At 37.5% G+C, this 19,054-nt stretch overlaps 3 protein-coding genes and 1 non-coding gene across 6 annotated transcripts; 2 read left to right on the plus strand and 2 right to left on the minus strand.

The window, feature by feature from the left end:
* Positions 1–407: 407 nt before the first annotated feature.
* On the plus strand, positions 408–4,415 carry LOC126586671 (uncharacterized). 3 transcript variants are annotated; one of them, XM_050251596.1, is made up of 12 exons: positions 408–774; positions 883–992; positions 1,117–1,252; positions 1,460–1,595; positions 1,716–1,853; positions 2,226–2,365; positions 2,845–2,892; positions 3,171–3,281; positions 3,371–3,552; positions 3,635–3,756; positions 3,845–3,921; positions 4,005–4,415. In XM_050251596.1, exons 1-12 carry the CDS (start codon positions 517–519, stop codon positions 4,113–4,115), a joined length of 1,569 nt encoding a protein of 522 aa, XP_050107553.1. In that variant the 5' UTR covers positions 408–516; the 3' UTR covers positions 4,116–4,415. The 3 variants fall into 3 exon arrangements, with proteins under 3 accessions (XP_050107553.1, XP_050107555.1, XP_050107554.1); XM_050251598.1 differs by having other exon boundaries at positions 410–774; positions 1,142–1,211; XM_050251597.1 differs by having other exon boundaries at positions 411–774; positions 1,142–1,211; positions 1,451–1,595.
* Positions 4,416–4,529: 114 nt separating this feature from the next.
* On the plus strand, positions 4,530–4,602 carry TRNAE-CUC (transfer RNA glutamic acid (anticodon CUC)). The gene has a single exon. It is a non-coding gene; the product is annotated as a tRNA-Glu (tRNA).
* A 1,163-nt stretch (positions 4,603–5,765) lies between these two features.
* LOC126586673 (chromatin remodeling protein SHL-like) lies at positions 5,766–9,622 on the minus strand. The gene is made up of 5 exons (XM_050251599.1): positions 9,415–9,622; positions 8,962–9,307; positions 7,878–7,946; positions 6,726–6,861; positions 5,766–6,116 (listed from the first exon to the last, which is right to left on the minus strand). Exons 1-5 carry the CDS (start codon positions 9,485–9,487, stop codon positions 6,090–6,092), a joined length of 651 nt encoding a protein of 216 aa, XP_050107556.1. The 5' UTR covers positions 9,488–9,622; the 3' UTR covers positions 5,766–6,089.
* A 778-nt stretch (positions 9,623–10,400) lies between these two features.
* Positions 10,401–16,404, minus strand: LOC126586668 (beta-galactosidase 5-like). The gene is made up of 19 exons (XM_050251593.1): positions 16,133–16,404; positions 15,891–15,986; positions 15,672–15,784; positions 15,531–15,597; positions 15,327–15,419; positions 15,016–15,159; positions 14,671–14,759; positions 14,487–14,592; positions 14,216–14,303; positions 13,946–14,064; positions 13,423–13,587; positions 13,127–13,305; positions 12,927–13,036; positions 12,710–12,819; positions 11,997–12,107; positions 11,797–11,910; positions 11,423–11,625; positions 10,988–11,324; positions 10,401–10,867 (listed from the first exon to the last, which is right to left on the minus strand). Exons 1-19 carry the CDS (start codon positions 16,310–16,312, stop codon positions 10,745–10,747), a joined length of 2,547 nt encoding a protein of 848 aa, XP_050107550.1. The 5' UTR covers positions 16,313–16,404; the 3' UTR covers positions 10,401–10,744.
* Positions 16,405–19,054: the final 2,650 nt, after the last annotated feature.

The raw sequence follows: 19,054 nt of genomic DNA on the forward strand, positions 1-19,054 counted from the left end.
TTCAGATAATGACACGTGGCGTTACGAGATTGGTTAAAAATCCTATCCGAAATTAAAACTATTTTATTTTTTTATTCCTTTAGAAAATATTTAAAAATATTTTAAATGGGCTGGGTGCCAACGCATTTTGTAGGGGTGGAGATCGTTTGTGCCAGTGCATTTTTTCGCTGGGTGCCAGCACATTTTTTTAGGGGTGGAGATGCATTAGCCTATTTCTGTTCATTGGAGTCTGTTACTGTTCACTGGAGTGGATAAATGGGCTGGGTGCTGACACAATGTCCTTAGAGGTGGACTTGCTCTAACACACAATAAAATAGAATTCAATTTTCAAACTTCACGAATTAAATGTTAATTATGATTAATAGTTTAATTAGACATAGCCAAGTAAGCTAATTTTAACCAAAAGTTGAGGTTTGATCTCTGCTTCTCCCGTTTCTTTTATTTTGTGATCCAGCAGCATATAGACGAGACAGAGAGTAATATTTCTCAAAAGTCAAACGATTTCACCTTCCTCAGATGACGGAGAAAAGCGGCGACGGCGACGGCAGCGGTGGGGGTGATGGTGGTCCAGCAGAGGGGGAGAAGAATAATAATAATGCTGATGGTGGTGTTCCACCAGAGGAAGAGAAGGAGAAGGAGAAAGAGAAGAATGGAGATCCAGAACTGCTGATCTGCTTGCTTCAACCTGCTCCCGCCGACTCCGATCCCGACTACATTGGCATCCGTCGCCTTCTACTCTCTCGCAAGCCCCAGTCCCCATTTCATCGCCGCCGAGTATTCTCCTCCTCCTCCTCCTCCTCCTTCTCTACTCAACAATTTGCATAATTCAATCGTTCATTTCGTTCATTCCAGTCACATTGTTATTGCTTCTGATTGTTGAAGGATTGGAGATGCAATGGAAAAGGGTACGTCGCGTTTCGAAATTACATCCGGCGGCCGAGGAATTGGGAGAGGATGCAGACTCCGAGCCTCCAGACCACTCCCGGAAACAGGTCGGCGATCAATTCATATCAAAGCTTTGCTCATCTCTCGAAACGTGATGAAATCGAAAGTTAATTTTCTGATTAGTGAGTGTTTAGTTTGTTTTCTTAAATTCGTAATGTATGCTGACATCAGGGTAATTTACTGCTTCATGCATCAGTGGGAGATGGATTCTACCTACAAGTCCGCTGTCCCTTTTGTACGACGTCGAAAGCTGGAGTCCTGGCAGGGTATGCAGCGCATTTTGAGTTCAATTTCCATTACGTTATGGGTATTTGTTAATCCTATATAGTGTGCATTTGTTGCACATTCTAATCGTTTTCGGTTTTTTGAATGAGGACATGTAATTCTTTAGCTTTTCGAACTGTAAAATCAATGATCCTTGAACACAATGCAAAAGTTCGTCATTTGTAAGTGCTTTCCTGGATTTTTCCTTTTTTGGTTTTGTTATAGTTTCGTTTTATTTTAGGACGTCCAGAGTGGCAGTCAACCTTCACCTCGCAGAAGTTTTGGCTCCAGTATAAGTGATAGTGACCGCCCACGTCCTCGGCGGGCAGAACCTGCGTACTCGTTTGTAGGAATGCATTGCATCTTTGATCAGTGCACAGCCTCTGGTAACTTTTTTCCATCGAGTACTAGACTAGATGGACCCCCTTGTTGGGTTATTAAGCTGAGAGTGAATGTGACTTTTAATAAGGTTGAAAGTTGAAACCTCATTGGTTTTTCATGTACAGTTACGGTTTTGAAGTTTGGGCACATGAGTTCTGATCTGCTTGCATATGGAGCATCAGATGGAACCTTGACAGTATGCACTGTTTCTGATCCACCTTCAATCCTCAAGCATCTGCATGGTCACTCCAAAGATGTTACAGGTTCGATCGACTGGTATTGCTACTGTTGTCTTTTGTTTTGTTTTTGCAATGATATATTTGTAGCCATGTTTTAGTAGACTCTCGCAGTCAAAAGGCTTAAATTTTATTATTCCTTGAGATGTAGAAAACAGAAGTGCTAGGTTGCAATTTGCTCCAAGTACACACTTTGGTACCACCAAAATTCCTTTTTGGTTTAGGCAATCAATTTTGTAGTAGATTAATAGGTTGTATTCTTAGTGGTTCTAATGTTTAAAAACGTAAAGGAAACATGACATGCAACAGAGTTGAACATCAAGTCCGTAATCTATACAAGATGAGAATCTCTTTAGCTTCTCTTTCTATCCGTTTTTGAAATTCTTGTTCATTTTTCAGACTTTGATTTTTCGTCGAACAATCAATACATTGCATCCTCATCAATGGATAAAACTGTACGAGTGTGGGAGATTTCAAAAGGCCTTTGTATTCGAGTAATATATGGAGTGTCTCCGCAACTGTGTATCCGTTTTCACCCTGTAAGTGTGCACAAAAATTAAGAAAGTTCAGCCCTCGAAATTGCCACAATATTTTTGTTATATTGGTTATCTTACTATAAATGCATGTTTAAAGTGTTTTTTTGTTTCATCAATGCAAGTCATTTTATTCAAACCAAGTACTGGTTTCAGCATAGAATACCTGTCAGGCTTTTTGGTTGCCTTTCTACCAGATTCTCAAAGAATATTATGTTCACTAGCCTGAAATGACCCTCATTTGCAATAACGTTCCCTTTTAAACCTTAACAGATCAATTTAATATTGGCTTTCCCTTTGACAATCCGTGGATGACAAACTGTTACTGCATTTTGAGCTCTTAATAAAGTATTATTCCTCATAAAAAAATCTATGGATGACTTCAGTGCAAAGTGAAAATCATTTACCCCATTTTATATTTATATTGTACATGAAAATACTACCATTTAATGGTTTTTTTTTTTTCTGTTATCTTCTTGATGCAGGTAAATAACAACTTTCTTTCAGCTGGCAATGCAGACAAAGAAGTTACGGTAATGACTGCATACCTTATGGTTTTTTTTTCTGTTATCTTCTTGATAAAATGAACACTATGCCCATTTATCGTAGGCATTGCATTACAATCATAATGGAACATCTCATTAGACATCCCCACACAAAAAGTTTTATTGCTACTTTGATTTTTGTTTATCTTTTTCCAAAACATGAGGGAACCAGTTTTTTTAACTCCAATAATGTCATAGGGTTGCAAGGATATTATCAATTTAATTGATTGCATTTGATTGGTGTAACTTATACATCTACATTTCAGGTTTTCAATTTCAGCACTGGTAGGGTCATTCATAAAATATTCTTTGACAGTGAGGTTACCTCCATGGATTATGCTCACACTGGACAGCTCATTTTCTGTGGTGATGCGACGGTGTGTAATTGCATATATTCATTTACAATTCTCTTCCAATGAGCTGCCTATCCTTTTACTCATACACTCTCTTGGATAATTTGTTACAGGGCTGTATATATTCTATAAGCATGAATTCTCACACAGGAATGTTGTCTCGCTCTCATCGTCACCGAAGTAGCACAAGGCGGAAATCTGCAGTCATAACTGTGCAGTACCGAAGTTTTTCTCTGTTGGCTCGGGGCCCTGTCTTGCTTACGTGTACTCAAGATGGAAGTTTATCTTTCTTCAGGTTTGGCCACTGAACCTGCCCTGTTACTTTTGTTGTATATTCAAAATGTCAAACCACTGATAGTGAGGTTGGTATGCTGTAGTGTTGCTCTGGAAATACAGGGTTATTTGACTCTCCGTTGCTCACTGAAACTAAATCCACGAATATACAGCATCCGGGCTTCCTTCTGTCCACTGCTTTCCCTTGAAAAAGGAGAATATATAGGTTTGTATGCCAATATCAATGTTACCACATACTTCGTTACTTCTTTTCTTTAAGTGTTTGCTGACAGTCATACTGTTACAATGCCTAGTTTCCGGAAGTGAGGATTCAAATGTCTACTTCTACGATTTAACCCGGCCAAAGCATACTTGTGTAAACAAGCTACAGGTTCGTCTTATTTTTACACAAGGTTTTACTCTTTCCTATGGTATGAAATTGGACCATAAAGACCAAATTATATCCAACTGCAGGGTCATCGATTTCCGGTTATTGGTGTTGCTTGGAACCATGGAGAGAACTTGTTAGCATCATCTGATTTCTACGGAACGGTTATTGTATGGAAGAGATCAAAAACAGGTTAAAACAAACATATACAAAGAGATACAAGTTTCAACTCACACTCTCGCGATAGCGGGCTATAATTCTTCCATTTTTCCCCAAAAATGAGGTATTAAACGTTATAACGTCTCGTATAATGTACTATTAACTGTATCAATCACGTAAGGAATAGAGTGGCATTACTTGTACAAGTGTTTGTATCTTTTTTGCCAATGTAATATGAAGCCACCAACTTGTTTTGAATAAAGAGAGCTATGCAAATGAGATGTATGCTTTTTGTAGTTGATATAATAAAGCTTGGTTTTCTTCTTATGAGCACAAAACAGTTAATATGGCTGGTGATTAGATAGTCTTTTTATTTTTTGTTCTGCTGTGAGTGTTTTTGTCTAGTCATTAGGACTTTTTTATATATGATATAGTTACACTGAATCGCAGCATCCGTTGTAGTCTAGTTGGTCAGGATACTCGGCTCTCACCCGAGAGACCCGGGTTCAAGTCCCGGCAACGGAATTTCTTTTTTGATTTTTAATATAATTATATATTATAATTGTTTCGCGTTACTGTTACCGTTACCACGGAGCACTTGCGCAGTGTAGATTTCCGCTTGTTGCGGAACTAATGTCTTTCTTATTCTATAGATAAGTAAATTGTAATTGATTTATTGTAATTTCGGTTTATTAAATCTGTGATCTTAATGTCTTATTGTTATTCTTATGATTTCAGAATATATCTTACAAGTATAAAATAGGTATAGCTTTTTTTTTTTTAATGAAAAGATGGGTGCCATTCGAACTGGAGAATCCATTGTTACATCGGACAACATGATCATTGTCATTAACCCACTAAAATTACATGATAAATATTCGCACTCGCACTCACCCTCAAAAGCAGTGGAAAGGCCATGGACCATGCATTGTACAGGAGTTGCATTATGTGTATCGTATATTTTAAATCTTAATTCGCGTGGCATCTTACTCTTAGTATAATAAAATATAAAAAGTAAAAAATACTAACCACTAGAGAGAAAAAATCACAAATCCTCGGCCATCGACTCTGGTCTTTAGCCAAGGGGGTTGGTGGCAATCTCTTTTGGTCTCTTACTGATTTTCTGATGTAGGGCACAGAGGAAAGAAACGAAATCAAATGAAATGAAAACTAAAATATAAGGTCCATTATTTCCTAATGCGAGGAGAGATTTGAAAACTCCAAAGCTCTGTCTCTAGTACCAGCCTATAACATAGACAACTAGAAGAACAAAGCATGAATAATCTCACAAGAGAAAGGCAAGCAACTAAAACAGATAAGCACTCTAAATATTTCATTCAACAAAAAACATCCAATACCTTAGAAGTGACTAATATAAATTTGAGATGGTGGTATTTTGAGCTTCTTGTGGTCTGTGTCCTTGATAAAAGGCTATGAGAAGAAAGCTCGACTTGTGTTGTAGCCTTGTAGGTAATTTAAAATATTGCTTTGCCAGTGATTGCAAGATCGTGATAAGTAATACACATTTTCCTGGTGGTACCTTTACAGTTGTGATCCAGTTGACAAAATTTCGTTTTCTTTATGAGCACTATCTTCTTTCATGTTGGTTGGACACTGATCATCCGTGGCTGATGATTGTATTTTAGTATCTTGAGATGATTTCTGCAACGCAGGAACACTGAAACATATAGTGTCCAAACTTCTCGATGCTAGACCTAAGCAGGAAGATCCAATAGGGGAATAAATGCGTTCGGAATATTCACAACTCTACATTCCATAACAACATACATACATACATACATACATCCATACACGTCCTCGACCTTAAATATATAGACGATCTACTTAATCACATAAAAAGGTTTTCAAGCTAGTTTTCGTCTTCCAATTGACTCATAGATACACAACTTGTGATGCAAGACATGTCCCCCGGCTCCGTGCTTGCTTAAGCCCTACCAATGATCACAAGGCCACAACCTCTAGTTTATCAGATTGACTTTGTATATACAATATCACCTCCGACGCCGTTTTGTATCCACCTGAAAGACAACATGAATCAAATTCAAGAATACTTTGTGGCCATTGGCTTCAAAGAGATGCTAGAGACCAACAACCATCAATCATAAACACTGCCTTGGTTGTTTTTTCTTGAGTCTTGACAAAATCATGCTTCAAACAAACCTACATTTCCAAATACTAGTCGTTCTCTTAACAAATTATACGCTTTAAAATTCATATAAAGTCAGACAATTTAATGAACACATAAGTATATTTGCTTTTTTATGCCATTGCCTCGTCGCCTACTGTATGACATTCATGAAGCCTGACCAATGATGCCTACAACCAATAGTCCTGGAAATTTGTATTAAGTTTATTTCTACTCAATGTATGGTTTCTTTTAACACCCTTTTCTGTTCTCTCTATTCAACTTAATCTGGTCTCAAAACTGAGAGTATATATGCATCAGTAGTCCCTATGTGTCTTCGGGTCATTTAATAATGGATAAAGAAATCCGAAACATGTCCAATAACGTGTCAATTTCCAGAGGACATGCAATTCAAATTGAGGCCACAACTCCACATGCAACCAAGAATGATAATGGTAAACCTAACTTCAAATTTTATCCAACACTTACAAAAGAAATGTACCTTTGTATCAGGGTGTCTGGAAGCAGTATGGGAATTCTGCAATTTCTTTTGACCCTCGGAAGAGCAGCCTTCACAGAAGAAGTGATCTAGTCTTTTGGCTTCCTGTATATTCATGTCTATACAAGCAGGATGAAACCTGAATCAAGTGCAGTAAATTGAATATTGCATCTGTATTATAAAAGGATTGGCAAGGGGAAGACAGTACAAGTGAAAATAGACAAAAAGCGTATCACTTAAGAAAAGACTAGGCATCTGTGCTTCGATGCCTTTGTTTTCACTATTCTCAAGCAATAGCCCCTCAAGTGTCAACCTCAGAAGCTGTGGAAAGCAGTGGCTCGGCAACACACCACATGCTCAAGGCAGACCAGCATAAGGTTGTACACTTGTCAGTATGCTTCATGCTTATTCCATGTTAGCATTTGAGAATTTGGGACAAATATCAGAGATATATGCATACCGAAAAAGGGTAAAGCGATACATTCCATCTAAAAATAGTTCCTCTAAATGGTATACTTCTTTAGAAGGAGTAACACTTTGAGACTTCGTCTGGTGCACAAATAAACAAAATGTCTAGCTGATTCACATTCAAGTAGTTCCTCGTAATTACTAACATGATGGTATGACACATTAACTATGTATATTTGAATGCTAACCTGTAGTAGCGTATGAACACAGTTCCATGAACTAACCAATTACTTCCCCTAATTTCCCCTCAAGGTATGAATAACAGTTACTTTAAAATTAAATTTATAATCCATCCATCTACTTCAATTTCACAACAATTTCCACTCCAGCATTTAGAGGCAATTTATACCCCAGAAAAACGATGGTGCAAAATAATTAAATCAACCGGGTGAAGATTTTCAAAAATCGGTTCACTCCAGATAGGTCTGTCTGAAACATATAAGAAGTACAAAGTCATAGTCTTCGAGATCTAGTAAAAGGGAACAGTCAAGTTTCAGTGTGCACCTGGTTAGCAACTGAATGCATGTGTAAATTAAAACATGATAAATAAAATCTACCAAGAGATAAAAGAAATATTCAGACGAAGGACCAACTTTTCAACTTTATGATAAGAATCCAATCCACCCTCTGTGAGGCAAAAGCGTGGGGAGTTCACAAACAACTGAATAACTTAAACATTTAACTTACCAATCACTACAACCTTCACACTGAACCATGAGGTCATCAGGGTTGTAAGGCATCTCACATTTGCAATACCTGCCACGTAACATCAGAAACCCAAAAAGAGGCATTTCAATATCAGTCATTCCAAAACCCAATGTGGCAACAACTTGAGCTTGTTCACAAAAGATCAAATAGAAAGGCTGACAACTTAACAGCCATGAGCAAAAACAAAAATTGTGGGAAACTTATATAACTAATAAAATATTGGACACTTAAGCTCAAGGCTCAAATATGTTTCGGTTATGATTTCATCAAACTCAAATATTAGTATAACCTATATAAGATAAAAAGTGAAAACGAAATCTTGAACGTCAAGCTACATTGATAACCAGAAGGATAGGAAACTGAGAATTAAAGGTGAAGGACCAAATGAAGATGCATAAAACTAAAATCAATGAAGAAAAGTTTTGAGCTTTTAGTTTTAGAGGCCGTTTGGCAACCATTTCGTTTTCAGTTTTCGATTTTGTTTTTCCTGCTGAAAACTTGCATGGTAACTGTTTTTTCAGTTTTCAAAAACATAACTGAAAGCTACTTTTTTGAGTATTCAAAATTTGGACGACCATCCATCTTGGTTATCATGAATTATGAACAAGATTTAGGCCACTTTAAAGTTTATGCTTACTACTAGGGCTTCCAGTACTAATTCCTACGCTTAATCGGGTCTCATAGCCCCTGTAACCGTCGCTTCAGAGCCTGATTCTTGCGCTTCAAAAGCGCACTTCTATGGCACTTCCTTGAGCAGTTTTAAGTTTTCAAGATCAAACAAGTTTTCAGTTAAAATTGTTATCAAACGGGCCCTTAGTTTTACGAATTCTCTTAAAGTTTCCAGAGACTAGTACAATGTATGATGGAAGAAACAATGAAGAGTGAGCAAAAGTTCGTTGCTGTTATATTCAATGCACTCTAAAAACAATAGAAACCAACCAAATCATATCAACTGAAGCACGAAATCAATACGAAACACCAAATAACAAGAAAAGTTGAACAACTGACAACTCAATCTCCATTCCAATTCAACCAATTTGAAGCAAAAGAAGAACAAACATACACGGCAACGCGGTCGGGATTGAAAGCCCCAGTGGAGGAATTATACTCAAAACGACAGAAGAAATCGTCGTTTCCAACAGCGTCAAGCTTGGTGTAGCTCTTGAAGGTGTGGACCGTACACTTGGCCTCGATGGTGTCGGCGCTCTGAACATCGTGGTGATCGGAGAGAAAGACCTCTTTGGAGCCGTGAAACTGCCTCCGGCCGCCGAGCGACTCCTCCGGCCGATAGTACCACTGGACGTGGACCTTGACGTTGGAGCCGCGGCTGTCGGCCTCGATGCGCTCGATCTTAGCCACGTATGACGGCTTCCCCGGCTCCGACGGCCGCATCAGGACGCAGTCCCCGGCTGCCCCACAAACACAGAAATCAAATTTACAGAGAATCCGAATCAAATTTTGAATATTTGGAATTGGGGAATTGAATTCTGAGTAGTGAGTAGTGGAAGTGTTGTACCTCTGATGGTTTTGTTGATGGGTTTGACGGTGTAGGAGTCGAGCGTTCGTCTCGGAGCTTTGGGTTTGGCCATGGCGGAGATTCTAGAAGCTCATCGCCCGAACCAGACACGCAGAATTTGGAATTTGGAACTTGGAATTCGGAAGAAGAAACGTGGGGGGGATAGTTCCTTCGTACGAGGGGTTGGATTGTAGGGGCATACCATGGACGCATGCAGAGAGGATAATAGCTCCTTTAGTAGAGAGGACTTTTGCGTCTACGTATTGACTCTCGGGTTTCTTTGTTGACTTTTTTTTACATGAAATTGTTTTGACTTCCCCTGTCGGAATTGTGAGGTTGGACTTGAAGTTATCGGGAATTTTTTATAGTGTTTCGGAGTATCGAATACTGCGCAATTTCTAACTCTTAAATTTTAATTAAAAGTTATGATTTAAAAGTTAAAAAGATTGAAGCATCCTTTACTCCATAACACCGTAAAATTTTTGTGAAATGTAGACCATATATTTGTACTAGATGAGTTGATGATACTTACTTGATACCCATATTGTGGAGTAGCATTTCAGCAACTTGTTCATTTGGACCTCCTTGTATAATCTTTTCGGCTTACATCCTATTTTGTAAGAAAATAATTAATCAAATTTGAAATCATTCGATCATCCAACAGTTGTTCAATAAATAGACAAGTCTCACTTAAACACTAAAATTTTGACAACTTCAACCAAATGGTTAAACGATTGTATTTGGTTGATTTTTGTAGAGTTAATCTTTAAAGGTTGATCAATAAAGTAGACGGTTGTAATCATCAAACAACATTGTAAGATGTGAAGTAGAACTGAAAAAGTAAAACAAAAAAGTTCGGGTGAGAAAGTTGTTAACACCTCATAAGCGCACTAACCATATGTGAAAGTTAATACACATGACGTTGATTAAATTAGAATCTCTAAAATGTCGTAAGACTATTTGTCAAAATATGATGGTGCTTATCCTGACAATAAACCAGTGTGCGTGTTTATCATTTTCCTTAAAGTCAAAGTTGAATACGAATTTCTCCTGTCATCCTCAACCTGAATCGAAACTTCAACTGGGAAGCTTTGTGATTGAGAAGCTTCCCTTCAGTTGTATGAAAAACATCAGCATTCCATGCATACTTCTGTAGAAAATACTTTTACATTTCCATACACCAATGTCACATTCTATATTTTGCTGCTAAAACACTGCTCTGCCGCTGCCTAATCTAATTTTCGTACGGCATTAAATTTTTCCCGAGTTCGGTCATGTACCCTTGAATTTGGTTCTGGCAGTTTTTCTTTCGTTCAGCGGTCATGGCAGTTCAAGTGCTTATAGGGGAACAAACAGCTTCCACAGATAACTTTTTTAGTTTGCTTGGACAAGGGTCTGCGCCGAAGTTGGTGTTTGATATGGTCACTGAACACTTCTGCTTACCTAGGCACTCCTGTCAAGATAAAACATCAGCAAAATCTCGATTACGTTGAAACTTTGACATCTCAATGAGTTGATTGGAAAACTTCTGACTCTTTACTGCAGTAAATTAGGAGCAATATCTGAGAAGTACCTTCTGCAGGACAGCATTTGAGTTTGGAGCATGACAGGTGCCGTGTTGAAATTTCCCACAGCTTCCGGATGGAGTTCCAAAGCTTGAAAATTTAATAGCAGAAATGGAGTGTCCATCTGTACAGTGTAGGCCAATTTCGGGCTTCTGTTGCACTTCCGTTTGGCCATGGCTCTCAGTGTGCCAATTTGTAATGTGTGGGTGATTTTCAGAAACCTCGGCACAAACACTCGTCACTGATTTTTTCACAAGAGCGACCTTTGATACATCACCACCAATCTCCTCAAATACTACCAAGAGGTTCTTAGATGGCTTCAGCCAAGAGCGAGGAACGTGGTACCTGAGACATAACAGAATTAAAGATCAGTTCTTGAAGTGGTTCTTAATGTGTTTTCTGCATGGATTTACTGAACCCTAAACCGTGAAAGAAGTTTGTACCATTGTTGAGTTGGATGCTGACAACCAAATTGGCATTTCTTAGGCCTGAATGTACCAGAATACGTGCATGCACTGCAATCGCCATCAGCGTAAATAGTCCAGTATCTTCCGATGCTCTGCCCGTTGATCCATGCTTGACCCTTCCCCATACTACCCATGTCCAAAGCCAGGGGCTCATCTCCATTTGGTTCATCAAAGTATGCCTACGCATTCAACTACAACTGTTAAACCACATTGCAGTAGGAGGCCCAATGAACTCCAATTCACCCTCCAACCAACATTCAGTTCTTAGATAGAACCATATGAAATAAGAGTAAAACATTTGGTCAAGCACATTTGGTCAAGCTTCAACGTTGGAAGTTACATTTCCCTACCTTATACCATGTCAGTGGCTGTTGTTTTTGTGCCACTAAGGACCCTGTCATCCAATCCACAGCCGAAATGGAATTTGGAGAATCCAGATTCGCGGCTTCACCTTTTAGCCCAACCTGTATAAAGAAACAAAAGAATAAGTTGGGATTCTTCGAGAACACGAGTCACTGGAATTAAGTGGAAGTAGAGATTAAAGACCGACCTGATATGACCATTGCTGCCAAGATAAATCTCTTGTTCCATGGTCTAGTCCATGTAGAGCAACTGGTCCCAGCACTCCTGTGTTCCGCGTCTCAAAGTGAGGACCATTATTCTTCAACGACAACAAGCGGAAAATAGTTCAGTTAAAAGTTCAACTTTGGATTTGGTTTAAAAACACAGAGAGAGAGAGAGAGAGATCAATGTAAGTAAAACCTAAACGACAACGCAAGCTTTACACAGGCCAATCAAAAAATATATTGCACAATATAGATAATGCAGTATGTAAACCATACACGTATTACAGAGATGAAAGACTAGAAATACGAACTCAAAAACTAATACAAGTTTGAACGATCCAAATTTCATTGTGCTTCCGATGTTCCCTTTGACTCTTAATTACTAAAGAAGTTGAGGTTCCACCATCAACCAATTGGACGTATGGGGAGTAGCACAACTATTTATAAGCACATGCCTTGTCCCTTCTTTCGCCAATGTGGGATTCATATTCTGAACAATTACATCGCAATGATGAAACCCTCATAGTCATACGTCTCTCACATTCCATGGCTAATTCCTTATTGTAACAAAGTATACAATAATCATCACAATTTTTTAAAGAAAATATAGAAATTCGAAACATTATAGCCAACGATAAATTTTCTTTTGTACATCAAAGCATTGGCAGTTGGCGAAAATGGAAATTAAGGAACTAACCGCCAATCCAACAGCTATACTGAGAAGTGAAATTTTATTCAGTCCAGCATGCAGGTTGACATTTCCTGTAAAAGTGAATCTTCTGTGTTCCCTAGTCCCAGAAGCCGATCCTATCGTTATAGAACATATACTTCTTTTAATCAGACTCCAATAGGTATTCCATTAGATCATATCTAGCTGGTGTACTTCTCTAAGCACAAGCTTATCAACAATTTACCTGAGAGCTGGTCATTGATGAAGACATGCATAGCATCTCCAGCTGACTGCACGGTTAGACTGGGATGTTGACCTCCACGTAGAAATGATTCTGATGGATCTATGTCAACACTATAAGCATCAAGTTATTGATAGTTAGTTTTGACAAAGGGATATACATGTTGGAAGATATGTTGGGTATAAATGTTAGTGTAAACTCACCTGGTTGTGTACCACAAATAATCACTGGAGTCTCTTGTAATGTTCAGTTGATCTAAGAGGCCAACGACCGTGATTGTAGTATCACCAGCCACTGAAGAAACATCTTCATTGAAGATTCCCCACGAGTGCAACTCAGAGTTAGTGGGCAAAAGTTGTGTTTGGGATGTCTGAACTCCCACCTGCAACAGAATGCATGGCTACCTGATTATCATTTCTGCGTATACAATACACTATACCAAAAGTGGAACAAAACCCAGTAAAGAAGCAATTCAAAGTTAGTGTCGTTTGTCACTCACTCGGGCAGTGTTGAATGCAACATTTTTGCAATCTGGAAGGATGCTGATGGACCAAGGGGGGAGGTGAAAGTTCATGTTATTGAAAGTCACTTTTGCAGCTGACTTTGTATTGAAATTTGAGAGAAAAGCTGCACAGCCTCCTGACTTGGAAGAGAATACATGTGCCTGGAATTTGAGTCTATCTGGTTAGAAACAAGCATCAACTTCCATATGTTCAAAGTTGCCAAAACATCAATCTGATTGAAATTGATTTTGTACGAATCTTCAAGGAAGACTTCCTTTTGAAAACTACCAGAGACATTCTTAAGCTTAGTTCATAGTTTCTCAAAGGAGGTGGTAGCCAATATGGCATGGCCTCATTTAACACAGAATCCCTTTGACCATTAGATAGCTTACTTATTTTTTCATGTGTGAATACTTGTTTAACTAACGTATAAGATGTTTTGAAACTCTACTGATTTCTACTGCAGAAATTCAGAGTAATGACATTCTTACTTACACGCTCTCAGAGAAGCAGACAAACCTGTCCATAGCTCCCTAAGGTTGTGACAGTAGGATCAGCATTCAGCAGAGCTAGCTCACATAGCTTAACAGCCTTATGGAGTTCCTTTAAGTGGCCATACTTAGGTTGCCTGATCAAGCCTATAAATCAGTTATGAGTTAGAAGACTGCAAACTAGTAGTCTAGTACTATTTACACATCACGATGTACATCTGAAGAAAGATCACATTACGGAAGAAATATAACATTATGAATTTGGAAAGTCACTGCAGAATGGGTTCAATTTTCTCACCGTATTCGTCGATGGGAGCATCATAGTCATAGCTGGTAGTTATAAAGGGGCCTCCAGCAGTTCTTCCAAAGTTGGTCCCTCCATGGTACTGCATGCAATGATTAGTTACCTCTGGCAGTGATGTACTATATGATAAAGCACGATATATATCGGATTTACATTGACACAAATAAGGTATCATTGGATTGCAGAATGTTTTGTATAAAAGTTTTCATACTTTAATGTTTGTCTTCTATCTCAAAGCATACAGACGGCAAAGGGATTGACTGACCATGTAATAATTTATGAAGGAGCCTCCTTTTTGGATGAATCTGGCAACTGCAAATGCCAAATCTTCAACAGGCCGCTGGTAAATTGGGCCACCAAATTCTGTGAACCTTTAAGAAGACAGGACAACGTAAATCTACTACTTCTCAAGCTGCAGTTCTGAGAGCAAAGGCCGATATAGAACTTACCAGCCACTCCAAGCTTCAGTCCACATTGTGGGTTTGTTTGGTTTGTTGGGAGAAAAATAATCGCAATAAAAACCATTGCAAGTGTTTATCTGTCAGCAGCATTCAAACAATCCAAAATAAATTAGACTTGTTAGCAGCTCTAACTTAAGCATAGATTCACTTCGTTGCCAGTGGTTAATTAGCCATAATTGGCTAATATAAATGCAACTCGTGGGATGCTTAAATTTCCTAGTAGAAAATAGAGTTTTATGGGTTAATAAAGGAGATGGGAAAGATAACTGAATGTGACTTATTGACTTGTTCAGAGAAGTATGCATAGAGTGGGTGCAAGGACATTTCGCTTACCACTGGGTCAGGGGCATCATCTTCCTTGCACATGACCCATGGGACCCCAGTACCCATTCCAACAGCCATCTTTGCAGCCCAGGTCATGTATGCATAACCAGAAGCCCCAAACGCCTTGCTTTCTGGCTCGTATTCGTTCTCAATCTGAACAAAAAGTAAATTAATCCAAATACAATTAGTGTTACGCATCATCAGTGTGCTCATCTATCCAAACCGAAAACAGTGTCAAGTGGTAACCTAGTACATAGATGTGCTCAAAATTAAGCTGATTGAAATGTTATACAGCAGTAAAAAATAGTAGCAGAAGTTACCTGAGAAAGGATAATGGGGCCACCTTGTGACTCAAACAACTTTTCGTTCTTCATCAACTGGACAACTTTCTGTGTAAATTTTTGCATTGCTGACTGCAACACCAAAAATAAGCAAAACATTAATCATGGATTAATTCACACAATTGACCGAAAACTTCAAGTTTTCAAATTACATATCCTTCCTTCTTAAAAAAAAACACAGACCTTAAAAGGCTCATTATCTGTTCTGAAGCTAATGCCTGGAACAAACTTCAGCCAAACTGGAAACCCCCTAAAGAAAATAGAAACATTCAAAAAGAAATTCATCGACGAAACGAAAAACTGCTGAGAAAAAATGATCATTACCCAAAATTCCATTCTGAACAAATATAAGGACCAATCCGAAGATGAACATAGAGCCCTGCCTTGTGAACCGTCTTTATGAACCGAACCAAATCGTTCCTCCCCTCAAAATTATACTAGAACCCAAAATTTGTAAGAACAAGGTATCAAACAGAGAAAGGGATAATGTGCACAAAATTCAGAGTAATGTAAGAAATTGAGTGAAATAAAAACAATGAATACATTGCCAGGAGAAGGTTCATGAAGATTCCAGAAGACATAGGTGTCAATGGCATCCAAGCCACCATCTTTGGCCTTCTGTATAAGACCTTCCCACATCTGCATTTCACTTATCATGTCCAATTAGCAATACGATCATCAAAAGTATGCAAAAGAAATCACATTTGGTCAGAAAAATAGTTTAACATTTATAAAAAAAAAAATTAAAAAAGTGGGCTTTAATTTAGATGGGGACAAAATGGTACCTCAGGAGTACTTCTGGGATAGTGAATGGAGCCAGAGAAGAGAAGTCTCCTCTGCCCATCAATGACAAGAGCCTTCCTATCAAACACAACATTGCACTCTGTCTGCTCAACATACACAGAAGACCACACTATGCAGCAGCAGAGCAGAACCCAGCTCAAAGCTGAGCTATTAGCCCCCATTCTTCTTCTTCCCACTTCCTAGAGAGAGAGAGAGAGAGAGAGAGAGAGAGAGAGAGATCTAAAATATGGGAAATAATGGGAGAGTGGAAGATTGAAATTTGGTCACTTCAGTTTGTCTGGAATGACATTTACTACTGTAGAGATTCACAGTGACATTTGGCTCAAAAGTTGAAATTTAACATGAAAAAACAAGTAAAAAAATGGAGGCAGGCAGGCTGGTTTGGTACTGTGGTGATTCTGAAAAAAGCTGGTATCAAAAAAAGCTTGAAACTTTTCTGTGTTTGGTAAACATTCAGCTTCAGCTTTTTTTCACATTTTTTTGTGAAAAAAAGCCAAAAACAAGAAGTTGCAAAACTCAGCTTTGAAAAACCGGTTTTTTCACATCTATTTTACATAAAATTTTATCAAATACTATAATACTGCTTTTTTTTTTCAAAAGAATTTTTACAAAAAAGTTTATCAAACACTCTACAACTTTATTTCACAGCCGCTTATTATCACAGCACAACAAAAACAGTTTTTTTTCAAAGCACATCAATACTAAACCAGCCCGAAATCTGTTGGAAGAAAGCAGCAAAAGGTGAAGGTCTTAACTTGGAGGAAAAATACAACAAAATGCGTTTGGGCAAAAAATGCATGGAGCGCAATGTGTGTGATATGGACTGGACTGGAGGACACAACCCATCTGCGTTCTGCTAATGGCTGCATGCTGGAAATTGGAACGAAACAATAATTTTGGGATATTTTAGAAGTACCACATAATATCACTTCCTCTTCATTCGTAGGTCAAAGGCTCGAATCTCGTGGATAACGAATTCAATATCAAATTAGATTACTCATTGTGTAACTTCTCCTTAGTTAAAATATATCGTTGTACTAAAAAAAAAAAGTATCTATGATATGTCCGTCATTACAGGGGCAATCATGAAGACGTTTCTTTCGCGAAAAAAAAAATATACAAGGTACTATAATGGTCTAGTAATATTCTTCTTTAATTGTAAGTGAACGATTTTAGGTTCAAATCTTGTAGATGACGAATTTGATACTATATTAGGTTGTCCATTATATAGTTTAGCCGAACTCTCCATCTTAATGTAAAATATATCATTGTACTAAAAAAGAAAAGTACCCCATGAAACATGTCCTTAATTGCTGGGAAAATATTGAAAATGTTTCTTTCGCACAAATAGAGACATTTTGTCATGTACCTGAAATATGAGTCGAGTACATTAAGTAGATGCAATACAATTTTTAATGTTTTTCTACTTTTATTATGATACGTAATGTCCCGACTCGTTCTCTAGTTCCACAAAGAGGAAGGAAAACCTCATCTCAAAAAATAAATTCTCCCTCCAAAAGCCAAATTTAATTCAAGATTAGTATCCAATGGTTCTGTTTCCCTCCAAAAGCCAATCTTACGTTTTAGTGCTTGTGGTTCTCAAGGAAACACATGGGACAGGGTAGAGGTGGCATCTCGACTCTAGTACCAAAACTGCAAAAAGCCATGGCTGCGTCTGCCATAAGAAAGAACAAAAAGATATTAATAATAAAACTTCTTAACGTTTCTCTGATCAATAATTTCGAATTTTCAAGAGAAAAACTTACTTACAACAAGATAATTTCATCAATAATAAGCTTCTAACCAAGGAAGAAAATATCGGTGATATCGGAAATATCGGTAGTCCGAAAACACGGAAATATCGATGGAAATATCGGTAAAATATCGATATCGATAAAAATTACATGGAAACCACGGAAATTGTAAGAAAAACTTGGAAATTTTTATTGAAACTTTGCAGGATGTTTATTTAGTCAATTATCTATTAGTTTATCATAAAAAATTGGAAGGAAATGCATTGCATGATGAATTTAACTGATTTAAGTTGATTATATAGCAAGCTGGCAAACATTGTAAGTGTAGAAAATATGTAGTAATTAATAAAATAAGTTTAAACACACCATAATCATTTATATATAATGAATTAGTACAATATTTTACACTTTATACATTGTATGGTAAGATACATGAGTGACTTAGCATCACATAGAATGAACGTGGTGAGTAGTTCAAAAGTAGATACTTGAAAAGAAATTAATCAAATTTTAGTATGATGTAATTATTTGGACTTGATTTAAAATAGAAATTAATCATATATAATATATGTAACTGAAAAAAAAAATAATCAAATTTTAATATGATGTAATTATTTGGATTTGATTTAAAATAGAAATTTATCATATATAATATATGTAACTGAAAAAAAAATAATCAAATTTTAATATGATGTAATTATTTGGACTTGATTTAAAATAGAAATTTATCATATAGAATATATGTAACTGAAAAAAAAATTAATCAAATTTTAATATGATGTAATTATTTGGACTTGATTTCTCTTTATACATATATTCTTCTTCCTATTTTCTAGTATTTCAGTTTAGTAAGTAATTTTAAATTTCGGAGACGAAATTCTTTTAAGAGGGGTAGATTGTTACACCCACCCCCAATTTAAATTGTATTTTCATTTATCTTACTTTTAAAATTATTTTTTGATCTTAATAGGTGTGCCCAGGGCCCACCTTGCTTTTGTGTCACCGTCTCTCTTTTCTCTCAGATATCTCTTTTCCCTCACTCTCTCATCTCTACCGTGCTCTCTCTCTGCACTCTCTCTGCACTCTCTGCACTCTCTCCTTCTCCCCGTGAACCAACCCACACGCCACACCCTCACTTTCACACCACTT

The sequence above is a fragment of the Malus sylvestris genome, chromosome 10 (assembly GCF_916048215.2).
Source record: "Malus sylvestris chromosome 10, drMalSylv7.2, whole genome shotgun sequence".
NCBI lineage: Eukaryota > Viridiplantae > Streptophyta > Magnoliopsida > Rosales > Rosaceae > Malus > Malus sylvestris.

Coding starts and splice junctions, on each gene's coding strand:
- LOC126586671 (XM_050251596.1), top strand. CDS start 517: ATGACGGAGAAAAGCGGCGACGGCGACGGCAGCGGTGGGGGTGATGGT. Junction 993..1,116: donor CAGACCACTCCCGGAAACAG/GTCGGCGATCAA, acceptor TGCTGACATCAG/GGTAATTTACTGCTTCATGC. Junction 3,553..3,634: donor GGAAGTTTATCTTTCTTCAG/GTTTGGCCACTG, acceptor GGTATGCTGTAG/TGTTGCTCTGGAAATACAGG.
- LOC126586673 (XM_050251599.1), bottom strand. CDS start 9,487: ATGGCCAAACCCAAAGCTCCGAGACGAACGCTCGACTCCTACACCGTC. Junction 9,308..9,414: donor CATCAACAAAACCATCAGAG/GTACAACACTTC, acceptor TTTGTGGGGCAG/CCGGGGACTGCGTCCTGATG. Junction 6,117..6,725: donor CCAGACACCCTGATACAAAG/GTACATTTCTTT, acceptor GTTGTCTTTCAG/GTGGATACAAAACGGCGTCG.
- LOC126586668 (XM_050251593.1), bottom strand. CDS start 16,312: ATGGGGGCTAATAGCTCAGCTTTGAGCTGGGTTCTGCTCTGCTGCTGC. Junction 15,987..16,132: donor ATCCCAGAAGTACTCCTGAG/GTACCATTTTGT, acceptor AGTGAAATGCAG/ATGTGGGAAGGTCTTATACA. Junction 14,304..14,486: donor CCTTCATAAATTATTACATG/GTCAGTCAATCC, acceptor CATTGCATGCAG/TACCATGGAGGGACCAACTT.